The sequence below is a fragment of the Pelophylax lessonae genome (genome assembly GCF_965119305.1).
Source record: "Pelophylax lessonae genome assembly, chromosome: 1".
NCBI classification, from domain to species: domain Eukaryota; kingdom Metazoa; phylum Chordata; class Amphibia; order Anura; family Ranidae; genus Pelophylax; species Pelophylax lessonae.
In genome coordinates, this window is record NC_138768.1 from 700,534,052 (window position 1) to 700,547,138 (window position 13,087).

The window sequence follows — 13,087 nt, forward strand, 5'->3', positions numbered from 1 at the left end:
CTATGGATACAGGCAGCGTGGCTCAGGATCAAGCCCACACGTTCTCCCTCCATTGGAAGTGGCTTCCTATTAGGGATCGTCCGATATTGTTTTTTTCAGGCCCGATACTGATTTTCTGGCCACCCTTCAGCCCGATAGCCGATATTCTGCACATTTTTATTTTTTTTACACTTACACTGTCCTTTTAATTTTTTTTTGATCACTTTTATTGCTGTCACAAGGAATGTAAACATCCCTTGTGACAGTAATAAGCAGTGACAGGTACTCTTTATGGAGGAATCAGGGTTCTGTAAGACCCCAAATCCCTTCTCTGCACTTGAAAGCATTCAAAAAGCCAAGTTTGGCTGTTTTGAATACTGTCATTTTTTTTTTTTAAATCTGGCTCTTTAAAGCTCCAGTAACTGGAAGAGATGTCATGACATTGCTTCTGGGTTACTACATCGGAGACCCGATCAAAGCTGATTCTGGCTTTGTTCGGGTCTTCGGCCAGCTAGCGTATGTGCCGGCTGGTCGCTCGGACCTCCTGGTGGGAGGGGAGACCCCGGCGGGAGTGGGGGGGACGTCCCCTCCCGCTGCTTGTAATAGCCGAGCGGCTGCTTAGCCGCATTGGTTGTTATTACAAGAAAGCTGACCGTCCGCTCTAAAAAAAACTGTACCAGGGTGATTTCTGTAGCTGCAGGCTTCACTCCAGTACAACCACTTGAAGCAATATCGGCCATACCAGCAAGTTTGTGGCTGATACCGATACTTCAAAAAAGGTGAACATTGGCCTCCGATATTTGGCCCCACCGATAATCCGTCGATCCCTACTTCCTATTGGGGTGCACAGAAAAGAGTAGAGGGTCAGGAGCTCCGGCGGAGGAACCTAGAAGAGGAGGATGGGGATCTATCTGTGCTTTTCCATTCCAATTAAGACTTTACTATCACTTTAACTTCCAACTCTTACTTTTATTTGGAGAAACAGTCTTTCTTCTCGAGCCCTCTCTCCCTCTGTTCTCCTCACCTGTCCCTCTTGTCAGTCTGATGTATAGATATTTATAAATACATGTTCTATTTAACTTGCAGAGGTGTTATATTGTACAAAAAGTTAATCCAGCATCAAAATTATGTCATTTGTCAATTTCAAGTGTTAGTAATAAAAAAAGGCATTAGTGGGTTAAAGTGATTGTCAACGTATTCTATGCATAAAGGTAAAAAACCTTCTGTGTGCAGTGGCTCCCCCAATATTTACCTGAGCCCCATCTCGATCCAGCAATGTGCATGAGAGCCTCAGCTCTTCCGGGTCTCTCCTGGTAGCTATTGGCTTCCTCTGCTGTCAGTCAAAGCCAGTGAGACAATTAGGTGAGAGTAGGGCCGAGCCGTGCTCTGTGTGTGAATGGACACACAGAGCAGCAGATGGGAACGAGCCTGCTTGGGTGCCCCCATAGCAAGCTGCTTGCTTTGGGGGCACTAGGCAGGAGACAAGCGCCTGGAGCACTGGTGGGAAACCCAAGAAGAAGAGGATCGGGGCTGCTCTGTGCAAAACCACTGCACAAAACTGTGACGAGTAAAACATTTTGTTATTTAAAAAAATAAATAACCTTAAGAGCCGGTCCACACTGCCGCTACTTGTCAGGCGACTTGTCAGCCTGACAAGTCGCGGTCCATTGACCGCTACAGGACCCGTTCTAATAGGAGCGACACAAGTCGCTCCGACTTAGAAAAAGGGTCCTGTACTACTTCGGGGCGACCTCAGAGTGACTTGCATAGACTTCCTTTATGTGAAGTCCCTGCAAGTCGCTCCGAAGTCGTGGTGCATGGTAATGCACAAGTCGCCCCCAAAGTAGTAAGGAGTCGTGTCGCCTTAGTGTGAACCGACTCTTAGTATTGCTTTAACCTACAAATTATTTTCAATGTACATGACTTAGGCCCCTTTCACACTGGCTTTTCGATCAGGTCCGCCTGTCAGTTTTTCAGGCAGACCAGTTTGGATCCTCCATGCACCCCTATTGAGCAGCGGATGTCTGCTGGAACCTGCTGCTCTCCGATCAGATCCTGTCCTTGAAATCCAAACGGATTGAAACCCTATTTTCCATCTGTCTGAAGGATCAGATCAGATGGGATCAGATGAAAAACATTTTCATCTGATCTCCCATAGAGGAGAGGGGGATCTGACAGGTCTGTCTCTGCAAAGTAAACGGAGAAGGAGCTGTCATCCGCCTGCTCAGTGGGGAACGGCAGATCAATCCCCCGCTGAGCAAAACTGAATCCGCCGGTCGGAAAGCCCGTGTGAAAGGACCCTTAGAGTATTGGAAAGTGTCCTCTGCTTACACACTTTGACCTAAAAGGAGTCCTTCTTTCACATTGGAGAAGTGGAGAGGATTGGGAATTCCACCCCTTATAAGGTTCTAGTTAATGATTCTCAGTTAAATTACATACTGTACATATTGGCTACATAGTTACTGTATTCACGCAGAGCCTTTACAATGCAAAATAAGTAGTACAGCTAAAATCTAAACAGCGTTTGAGCTGAATGGTATTGCTTGAATGCAGTGTAATGTGTGTGCAGGCAGGCCTTCCCTTGTGTGACCGGCTAGGTCTGGCTGGTGTTGATACTCAGCAGTCTGCTGATTCTTTCCTTGCAATGCTGCACAGCTCAGGAAAGTTGAACCATTCAGCCATTAGCTGTCTCAGTCAAACCACACTTAGCATATCGCTTGTGAAATGAATAGAGTTGTCTCTTGCTATTAAAGCATCCTCTGAGGATTATGTAAATTAACATAGCTTCTGCAAATAAGCTATCAGATGCATTATTTCATCAGCTCTCAATGCAAATGGCGTTACTCGGTGCAACACAATCAGTTGTTTATCCTGTCAGACTTGTGCCTGCTGTCCTGGCTGTAAAGAAGGATATCATGCTTCAGGCACATTTCATGATACAAAAATACAGACATGTGATGTAATGACGTTTGCTCCTGTGTGTGTCTTTTTCTTTCAGATCATTTAAAGGGAAGGTTGGAGGAATATATCAAACAATGGAATGGCCTGGTTAAGGTCTTTAGAAATGAACGTAGGGAAGGTCTGATTCAAGCTAGAAGCATTGGTGCACAGAAAGCTAAACTAGGACAGGTAAGAAGGGATGCTTTACCATGCTCACCATAATCCGAGGATCTGGGAACTACAAGTTGTATGTTAAAAACATTCCAGTTAAACCAGGTCAAACATAAGTCCGCACTTATTCTGTACTTTCAGTTTTACAACTGCTACACACACAGGAAACCAATCATGACTGCAGACTGTATGGGCTCTTTCACACGGGCGTTCCGTATGTCCGCAAAATCATCCTATTTTTTTGCGGATGATTTGCGGACATAATGTAAGTCTATGGCACTGCGGATGTCAGCGGAATACCATCCGCTGACATCCGATTTCCTTCCTTTCAGTTCTGTTCCGTTTTTTGGAACGGAACAGAACCCTATTTTTCCTCCGTTCAAAAAACGGAAAGGAAGGAAAATCTGATGTCAGCGGTGTCATCCGCTGACATCCGCAATCCCCATAGACTTACATTAGGTCCGCATATCATCCGCAAACGGATGGGATGATATGCGGACACACGGAGCGGATGACAGAAATATATCTCTTCAATTAATGGTATCACAATACTTCAATACCACCTCCACATACAATAAAGTGAAACAAGAATCCACATGGAATGTAAATGAAAAATAAGTGCAACCAGAAATGAATTGTAACATAAAGTTCATAATTAACCACTTAAGCCCCAGCCCTATTTCGGACACTTTTTGTTCACAAGTTAAGTTTTTTTTCCTAGAAAACTACTTGGAACCCCTAAACATTATATATATTTTTTTAGCAAAGACTCTGGAGAATAAAATGTCGGTCATTAAAATATTTTTTGTCACGCGGTATTTGAGCAGCGGTCTTTAAACCGCCATTTTTTTGGAAAAATTCGAAAAATCACATTTTACTGCATTAAAAAAATACTAAACAGTAAAGTTAGCCCATTCTTTTTGTATATTGTGAAAGATGATGTCACGCCGAGTAAATAGATACCCAACATGTTACGGTTTAAAATTGCGCACACCCGTGGAATGGCGACAAACTACGGTCAATAGAAATCTCAATAGGCGACGCTTTAAAGTTTTTTAACGGTTACCAGTTTAGAGTTAGAGTGTAGCTCTTTTTTTTTAATTATTGCTCACGCTCTGGCGATCGCGGCTATACCTCACATGTGTGGTTGAACAGTGATTTCATTCGCGGCTCGACTTCCGTATACGTTTTTTTTCGTGCGCGAGCTAGCGGTGACGGGGGCGGTTAAATTTTTTATTTTTTTTCCTATTTATTTTATTTTTTTTTTTAACTTTATTACAGGTTTTTAAAAAAAAAAAAATCTGATCACTTTTATTGCTGTCACAAGCAATGTAAACATCCCTTGTGACACCAATATGCAGTGACAGGTACTCTTTATGGAGGGATCGAGGGTCTAAAAGACCCTAGACCCCTCCACTACACTTTTATGTATGCAAAACGCCGAAAACTGCATTTTTGCATACAGCCGTTTTTTAAATCTGCCGCCTTTTGCAGCAGAGTAACCCGGAAGTGACGTCATGGACGCCGCCTCCGGGTTACGTCATCAGAGACCCGATTGAAGCCGCTTACGACGCGCCGGCTGGGTGCTCGGGACTCCCGGTGGGACATGAGGCCCGGGCAAAGTCACAGAAGGCGGCGGGAGGGGGGGGACGTCACCCGGGTAACGATCGAGCGGCTCCCGAGCCGAATCGGTCGTTACCGACGGAAAGCCGACTGTCGGCTGTAGACCACGGTACGGGGATGGTGCCTCTAGCTAGAGGCATCATCCCGGTATAATACCGCAAAGTCTGCCGACGTACCCCTACGTCACTTTGCAGTAAGTGTTTAAGAATAAATAATTTAAAAAAAATATATTTTTTTTTTCGGTAGAGAGAAAGACCTTCTGTTAAGGCCTAAGGCCGACAATGCACAGTTCGAATCTTGGCTGGTTCAGCACGAACCGGTCAAGATTCTAACCGTTAATGGGCGGCTGAATGTACCAAGTTGATCGGTCGATCAACTTGGGTACAACCAGCGTGCTGGACTTGGGTACAACCAACCTGCTGGATTATTTTACGATTATCACTAGCAGCTGCTATAGCCGCTAGCGATAATCACAGTCTTCTCCCGATGGGGACAGCTTCCCCCCGCTCCCCCATCGGGAGCAGACAATTGCTCAGCAGGAGGGATTCCCCTGTCAGCACTGTCTGTGTTGATGGGAGAAATGTGCACATTTCTTTTCTTCAACCCATTGTTGCAGGAAAGAAATTTGCACTGTGTATGATTGGCCTAACGCCATGTTTGATCTTTAAATACTTAGTTTGGACCAAGCGGGGACTTTCCTGCACTGCATCAGTGTGAACTGGAGCTTTAAAAATAGTGTTTGTGTGGACTGTATGCAGCTGTAGCTACATACAATATACATCAATGTGTTCTCGCAGCGGGACGAGGTCCTCCTGACCCACTCCCTGAACAAAATCGAGTCTGTCTTAAGTGCTACTCAGCTATTCACAGGAGCTTGTATTTTCTGAATGAATACAATGCTTTCTCTGATTGGCTGAGGTGGAGATCGTGATGGCATTGTCTGCCTCAGCCAATTAGAGGAAGCTTTGTATTCACTCAAAAAACGCAAGCTTCCTATGAATTGTTGAGCAGCACTCAGCCTTACTGGATTTTGTTCCGGTAGTGGGACAGGAGTTCCCCGCCTCGCCGCTAGAACACAATATTGTATATAGCTACAGCTGCAAAAAATTCACACAGGGCTGATAGCCGCTGAATGTGTTAGTGAAGGAAATTGTTTATTTGGACCACCTTAGTCCAAACTAACTACTTTACTGAAACATGGAGTTATTCTTTAAGATCTGGTTCACACTGATGCGGTGCGGTAAATGCAGTGATTCCTGAAGGTTTCCCGTACTGCATAGCAATCGCACTGTGTTGATGCGATCTGCTGTGGGTGTCAGTTAAACGACACCGCAAAACGCAGTTTGCTTGAACTGGAGTGTACACCCATGAGATCTGGTTTCAGTGCAAACAAAAAAAAAAACCTGCCCACACCTTTTATGCAAATGCTGTACGATTTTGAGCCATTCAAAATGAATTGGCTCTAATCTCACTGCACAGAATGGAATGTGATATGCACAGGAATGCTGTGCATTTCCTGTGTGAATCACGTGCGGTGTGCAGTGTGAGCCAGGGCTAAAAGTGGTTGTAAACCTCAGTCATTGAATTTGAGCAAAGCACATATATCTGTAGTGTTTACGTATCTCTCTCCAAAGCTCTAACTGTCACTTCTCTCACGTGCTTCTTTCCTTTCTTATCCGCATGTGTCACTTCTGACAAGTTTTCCTGACACATGAGATAAATTTGTGTGGGGGTGGGAGGGAGCTCAGAACGGAGCTTGTCTATTCACACCACAGTTCTTCTTCTGTATGAAGGGGGGTGTGTTCCAATCAGCTTTTACACACTGTTACTGCAGTCTCTCCGCTCCCTCCTCTGTGCTGCTGACAGATGTAGAAAGATTTTTAACACGATCTGCACTTTGAAAAAAGTGTAGAGAGGGGAAGACTGCAGATAAATAAGTAAAACTTAAGAAGGAGGATTTGTTTCATCTCTGTGTATCACCTGAGGCTGTTCACTGGGTATTAGTGAGGGTTTATAACCACTTTAAAGTCCAATATAAGTGGCTTTTGTTGCTGGCATCAATTTGAAATCAGACCGAGATGCCCTTAAGATCACTTAAAATTATTTAATAGGTACGTTTCTGGTGCAATTCACCTCCCACCATGGGGAAAAGAAATCCAAATGAACAAAACAAACACCCATTGTCACAGGCCCTAAAGGACCCATGTAAAATTGCTGTGTGGAATATTTATTATTACATTGGAGGCTTTTCTTTCAAAACCTTTTTACAAAGAACAGCTCACCCGTATCAATATAAACAAGAGGAACGAAAACGTTTTGTAGAACTTTATTGGTACCAGAATGAAAAAGAATCGCCGTATGTCAATAATATAAAACATCAAGGTTTATTAGAAAACATTTGAAAAACTCACATAAAAACAGAAAATTTGCTCTCATAATACATATGGATGATATATCTTAATAAATTGTCTCTGCTCAACATCCAAGAGGTCAACGCGTTTCATATTAAGTTGCTTCCTCAGAACCTTTTTACCTTGGCAGCAAAGAGATATATCCTATTAAAAAAAAAAAGAAACTTAGAAATACATTGTACATAGGTCTAATATGTTTCAAACCATAGCATGCAGTGCCCATAACATGACTTACATAACCACTCGAGAGCTTCAGTAATGATGGCCGAATGACTTATGCAGGAAAAGTCGACAGGGTGCAAGATATAATATATACTTGGCTAAAACCAGGCAGACTTTCTAAAAACAGTATAATATTGGGGTAATCCATTGACTACCCTATTACCCTATGTTAGGTTTCCCATAAAATAATATTACTTACTTAGCCCAAAAGATAAGCATAGGAGGGATGATAAGGCAATATTATCTAAAGCCAACTCTTAACAGGAAGAACCATAAAACACCAATAGCCAACCTAAAACACATTTGGGGTAATAGCATAAAAAACAGGCATAATCCAAGATGCGGTGTAGTAAATAAGGAAGTATTATACCACAAATGTAAAAATGTACCCATAGATATATGCACATAGGTATCAAAAGGACAACAAGATAGGTTGTTCAACAGACATATGTCATGACATCTCCACACGCCAAGACGTGCGCACCTGTTAAACACGAGGAGACATATACCACTATATCAATCAATATAATGCTAGAGTGTGTCCATACCATCCCTAGGCCGGCAGTAGTGTTCGCACCTTTCACCATCCATCAATGTCCTTGGCCATCCGCCACTATACCAGCCAATACGCCTTTTTATATGTCTCCTCTGTGCCACAATTAGTGACGTTATCAATCTGCACCCAGTCAGCCTGTGATTCCACATTTTGTATCAATATAATTTGCTTACTTGAAGAGTACAGCCAGAAAAATGCCCCTTAATTGGCAATCATCCCCTCCATATCATGATAAAATTCCAACTATTTATTTAGCTGGTGGGATATAGGCATACAACAAATTATGCTAACAGTTCAAGCATGTAGTGCGCATTAATATTTATTTTAACAGCTGAATCTTGTTTTAACCTTTTTTTTTATCATTTGGAACTTTTATAGGAACATTTTTGGACTAATAATAATTTATTTGAACCTTTTTTTTTTTTTTTTTTCGTATGTTTCGGAATTGTAAATTGTTTCACTTGATTGTATGTGGCAATGATATTGAAATCTTGTGATAGCACAGTATTAGGAAAGCTACAATCTACTTTATTTCTGTTTCCCATTATATCAGAGTTATGTACAGTCTGATTTCATCATTTACAATTCTAATGATACATCTAACCATGGTTGAAAACTTGGGCTGATATTTAAAAATTGGAGCAAAGAGCAACCACTCCTTGCTTCATTTAAAAGAAGAAATCTTATTTGATTGCAGGTCCATGATCTTCAGTTCGAGTATATCTGCTGTGAATTTTCAGAATGAATTTCTCCATAGTGTCTGAAGCTACAGAAGTTAGTGAGGGCTTATTTTAAAGCAATCCTATCATTAAATTTAAATTTTTTCCAAGTCTATACCTCTTAAAGAACAGCGTAAATGTTTTATGTCTTTCCTGTTTCCTACACCACTGGACACCAAGCTGTTCAATAGAAATTATCCTCCAGAGTCTGCACTGCTCAGAATTCAGTTTTAAGGGTCCGCCACAGTTCACTGGAGTTCCTCTCTCTGACCTCCCCCTACTTCAGGATACAGCATTAATAAGTAAATCAGGAGGAGGAACCAGTGAGAGTTGTAGAAGAACCAAAAGACCCACACTTTTTGGCAAGTGTCAGTTTCCTTGTGGACTTTGGAGGAAATTTTCAAAAGAAGGGAATGTTCTTCATGGCGAAAGCACCAGGTAAGTATTTAAACTGTTCTTTTAGGGGTATCAATTTGGGTAGGGTCGCTATAAAACAAGTTTTCATTGACCTTTGTAGATCTAGATGCTAAAATTTATCGGCTCATTACCTGTTTGTTTGAAATATGTAAAAATCTGAGGCTTGGTTCACATTGGTGCGAATTGGATGCGGGTTGCTCCGCATCCTATTCCCGTTTGAGAAAACTGGGACCGACTCTCAATGGAGCCAGTTCACACAGCTCCGGGACTGCTGCAGAGCAGTTTGCGGAAGGGTCCTGTGCGTCTGTTTCAGGTCCGAATTCAGGCTAAAAATCCGGACCAAATTTGGACCTAAAACAGTGAACAGGGACGCACCAGACCGCCTGCTGCGAGCCGCTCCGCACACAGTGTGAACCTAGCCTAAATATCCTCAGCCTGACCACAGTTAAAGCATTTACCCTTCAAGGGCCAAATTTACTTTTGTTAGGAAAAAAATGATATATATATATATATATATATATATATATATATAGCCCCTGTCCTCAAATTGTAAATAGAATTACAGCTAGTCTGCTGTCAGATGCAGCCTGACTGCATAGAATACCGTCTATCTTGGAAGTAGGCACAGAGCTTGGGGATGCTATGGCTGGGACTGGCGCATGTATGTTTTTTACAGCATGTAGTAAAAACCTGCAGAGCCATGAACACCACCCATCCCAGCCTGCACAAATGTGAAGTCCCAATTGTCTGCAGCTCACATCTATAGTTGTATATTTTTAATTTAGTTAAAATACGACTAAAACTAAAACAATTCAGATGACTAAAATTAAAATGGCATTTTAGTCTAGACTATGACTAAAACAAAATCAAAATTTGATGTCAAAGTTAGCACTGGTTATATATCACAACTTCTAAATCTATATGGGTCTGTAGTATATGTTCAGACCTTAATACCATAAATAATAACATGTTATTAAATGTTTGCTCGAGGAGTATATAATGAGTTTGGAACTTCTAGAGAAATTATTAAATAATGGATTGCAATTTAACTAAACCCATTATATTTAAGTCGACTAAAATGTACTGGAGATTTTAGTCGATTAAAAGGGAATTTTAGTCAAAAGACTATGAGTAAAACTAATTTGACATCAACATTAACACCTCTGAGCACAAATACCTGCATGTGCAATAATATTTAAATGTGGATAATTATTGAGTATAGAGGTCTTTTTTCCCCGATTTATGTTCCATTCTCTTTGGTTAGTATCCCATTATTAGACCATGATACATGTAGTCAGATTTTCAGGGACAAATTGTAAATATAAGCACTCTTCATTACTTGCAATCTTGGAGATCATGTTAAGTGTCTTTAAAGGGGGCACAGCCATCTACTCACTTTCTCCCATAAGGATACTCCAGGTTATTAATTGTATATTATGCTAGACCTCACTGAGTTTACTAAATAAGTGAAAAAAAGAGGTGATGATGTGCTAAGTGTTATACAATCAACTAATCAAATGGGTTTACAATAAATAAACCCCAAAGCAATATTCAAACCAAAAATGTATTCTATTACAGCTCACCAGTCATTAGAACTTAGCTTAGCTTGGGGTTGAAGTGGACACTTTTGCAATGGCTGGGACTGGCACTGGCACATGTATGGTGCATGTATGTACTAAATCTTTCCGGTGCTGCTCTGTTAATGAAGTTACATTGCTCCAAGATATATGTGAGTACTGCAGAACACTTCCATCTGTTATAAAGGGGAGGGGGATGTGTCTTATAGCCCTGCCCTAGGGTGACAACCCTGCTTCTCTATATATACTGTAATGTAAGTGAGCATGGTCTCCCTATTTTGGGAAATGTGTTAGTGGCAGGATCACCAGGTGTAAGTAAAGGAAAAAAGCTTAAAAACCACATCCAGTAACTGGGTAAGCTGCAATATATACCGGTAATTTTTCCTACGCTTTTATACACTTAAAGTGTAACTAAAGGCAATTCCCTTTTTTTTTTTTTTTTTTTTTTTTTTTTTTTTTTTTTTTTTTTTTTTATAGAGTGATTAGAACCCCTGTCAGTTTTTCTTGCTGTCTGTGCACCTGTTAAGGGGATTCACCCTCTTTATTTGTCCTCTTTACCATTATCACTGACAGTGAAACTAAATGAAAATCTCACATTTTGGGCTGTCCCCGGAAAAGTAACAGAGAAATAATCTTTCAATGGGGAGTTCTGGTGACCTGGGGGTTCTCAAGGAATTTCCTTCATTTGCATGGATTTCCTCTGACTTCCTGTTTGGTTATGGGACCGGAAGTGAAGGGAAATCTCTGCAATGGGACACAGATGCCTTGCTCTATCCAAAATGAAAACAAAAAAAAGTTTTTCCTATAGTTTCACTTTAATGCACTTTGAACATCATAACTGCTCTTTGCTTTCACCCTGATTAAGCTAGATAGCCCTCTGTATATTACACGGGGGTACTGATTTCCAGTAAGTATTTTAATGGTTATGAACAAGTGAATAATGCAGTGTTCACCCTTGTAATGTTTTGCAGGTTTTAATTTATCTAGATGCACACTGTGAAGTGGGAATTAATTGGTATGCACCATTAATAGCCCCCATAGCCCATGACAGGTAAAGTGTAAATGTTTGTTAGAAATAATTGTGTTGGCTTGCCGTAAACAGGGTGCATCAGTGGCAGGTTTAGGCCACAAAGAGATGTAATGAAATGCATTAGCTGTAATTAAATGTAATGAGATGCTGAGAGGCATTCTATGACTGTCACACATAATGCTGACACTGGTTGTTCATTTTAAAAAATGGGTTTAGGACGGGCTTTATTTGTGTCAGCACCGTATGTACACCTTTTGAAGCGCCTGAAATTACCTGGCAGATTTTCTCATTTTAGAATTCCTTCCAAGTCAAGGCAGCATGGCAGTGTAGTCCCAGCAAATTACATAGCTAGACTGACAGTTCTGAGCAAAAGCCTTTTCCACAGAGTTCTGCTCTGTCTTCTAATGTGCAGAGGCCAGTAATAAGGCCATTATCATGGGTCAGGAGCTTTACATGGTTATCATTGCTGTACATCATTTACTCTAGTAAAGCTTCCTACTGGAAGGTTTTCTTACTTTAAAGGTTTTTCACATTATTACTGATATAGCACCAACATTTTGTGTGGCACTGTACAAAGTTGAGGCAATATCATTAGTGTTGCATACCCAGTTTTTATTTCTCTTGTACATTGGCCAATGTTTCATGTTTCACAGATCAGATGAAAGATCTTCTTGTGTGTGACAGCGGTAATGTCACAGTCCTTAGGGTTGCTTATAAGGCCATTGTGGGGTAGACCACCATTGTAGTGCTACAGAGGGGGATATGATTTAGATACTTTTTGCTTGTACAGTAAAATTTATTTAAAGAGCATACAGGTGCATCTAAAAAATCTGAATATCATCAAAAAGTAATTTCAGTAATTCAATTCAAAAAGTGAAACTCCTATATTATATAGATTCATTACACACAGAGTGATATATTTCTTATTTTGATGGTTATGGCTTACAGCTAGTAAAAACCCAAAACTCAGTATCTCAGAAAATTAGAACATTATGAAAAATGTCATTATTGTAGGCTCATGGTATCACACTCTAATCAGCTAATTAACTCAAAACACCCGTAACGGTTTCCTGAGCATTTAAAAAGGTCTTTTCAGTAGGTTACACAATCATGGGGAAGACTACTGACTTGACAGTTGTTAAGAAGACAGTCATTGACATCCTCTACAAGGAGGGCAAGTCACAAAAGGCCTTTGCTAAAGAAGCTGGCTGTTCACAGAGTGCTCTATCCAAGCATATTAATGGAAGGTTGAGTGCAAGGAAAAAGTGTGCTAGAAAAATGTGCACAAGCAACAGGGATAACCACAGCCTTTAGAGGCAAAAGACATTCAAGAATTTGGGGGAGATTTACAAGGAGTGGACTATGGCTGGTGTCAGTGCTTCAAGAGTCACCACACAGACGTATCCAGGACATGTGGTACAACTGTCGCATTCCTTGTATCA

The 13,087-nt window shown here is 41.0% G+C and overlaps 1 protein-coding gene across 2 annotated transcripts in view; it reads left to right on the top strand.

Annotated features, from left to right (window-relative positions):
• Positions 1 to 13,087, top strand: part of GALNT7 (polypeptide N-acetylgalactosaminyltransferase 7) — a 303,038-nt gene that overhangs the window by 233,568 nt on the left and 56,383 nt on the right. For both annotated transcript variants that reach the window (XM_082272937.1, XM_082272936.1), the window contains exons 4-5: positions 2,978 to 3,108; positions 11,587 to 11,666. In XM_082272937.1, the coding sequence (XP_082129063.1) occupies positions 2,978 to 3,108; positions 11,587 to 11,666 (211 nt within the window). The remainder of the gene's footprint in view (positions 1 to 2,977; positions 3,109 to 11,586; positions 11,667 to 13,087) is intronic.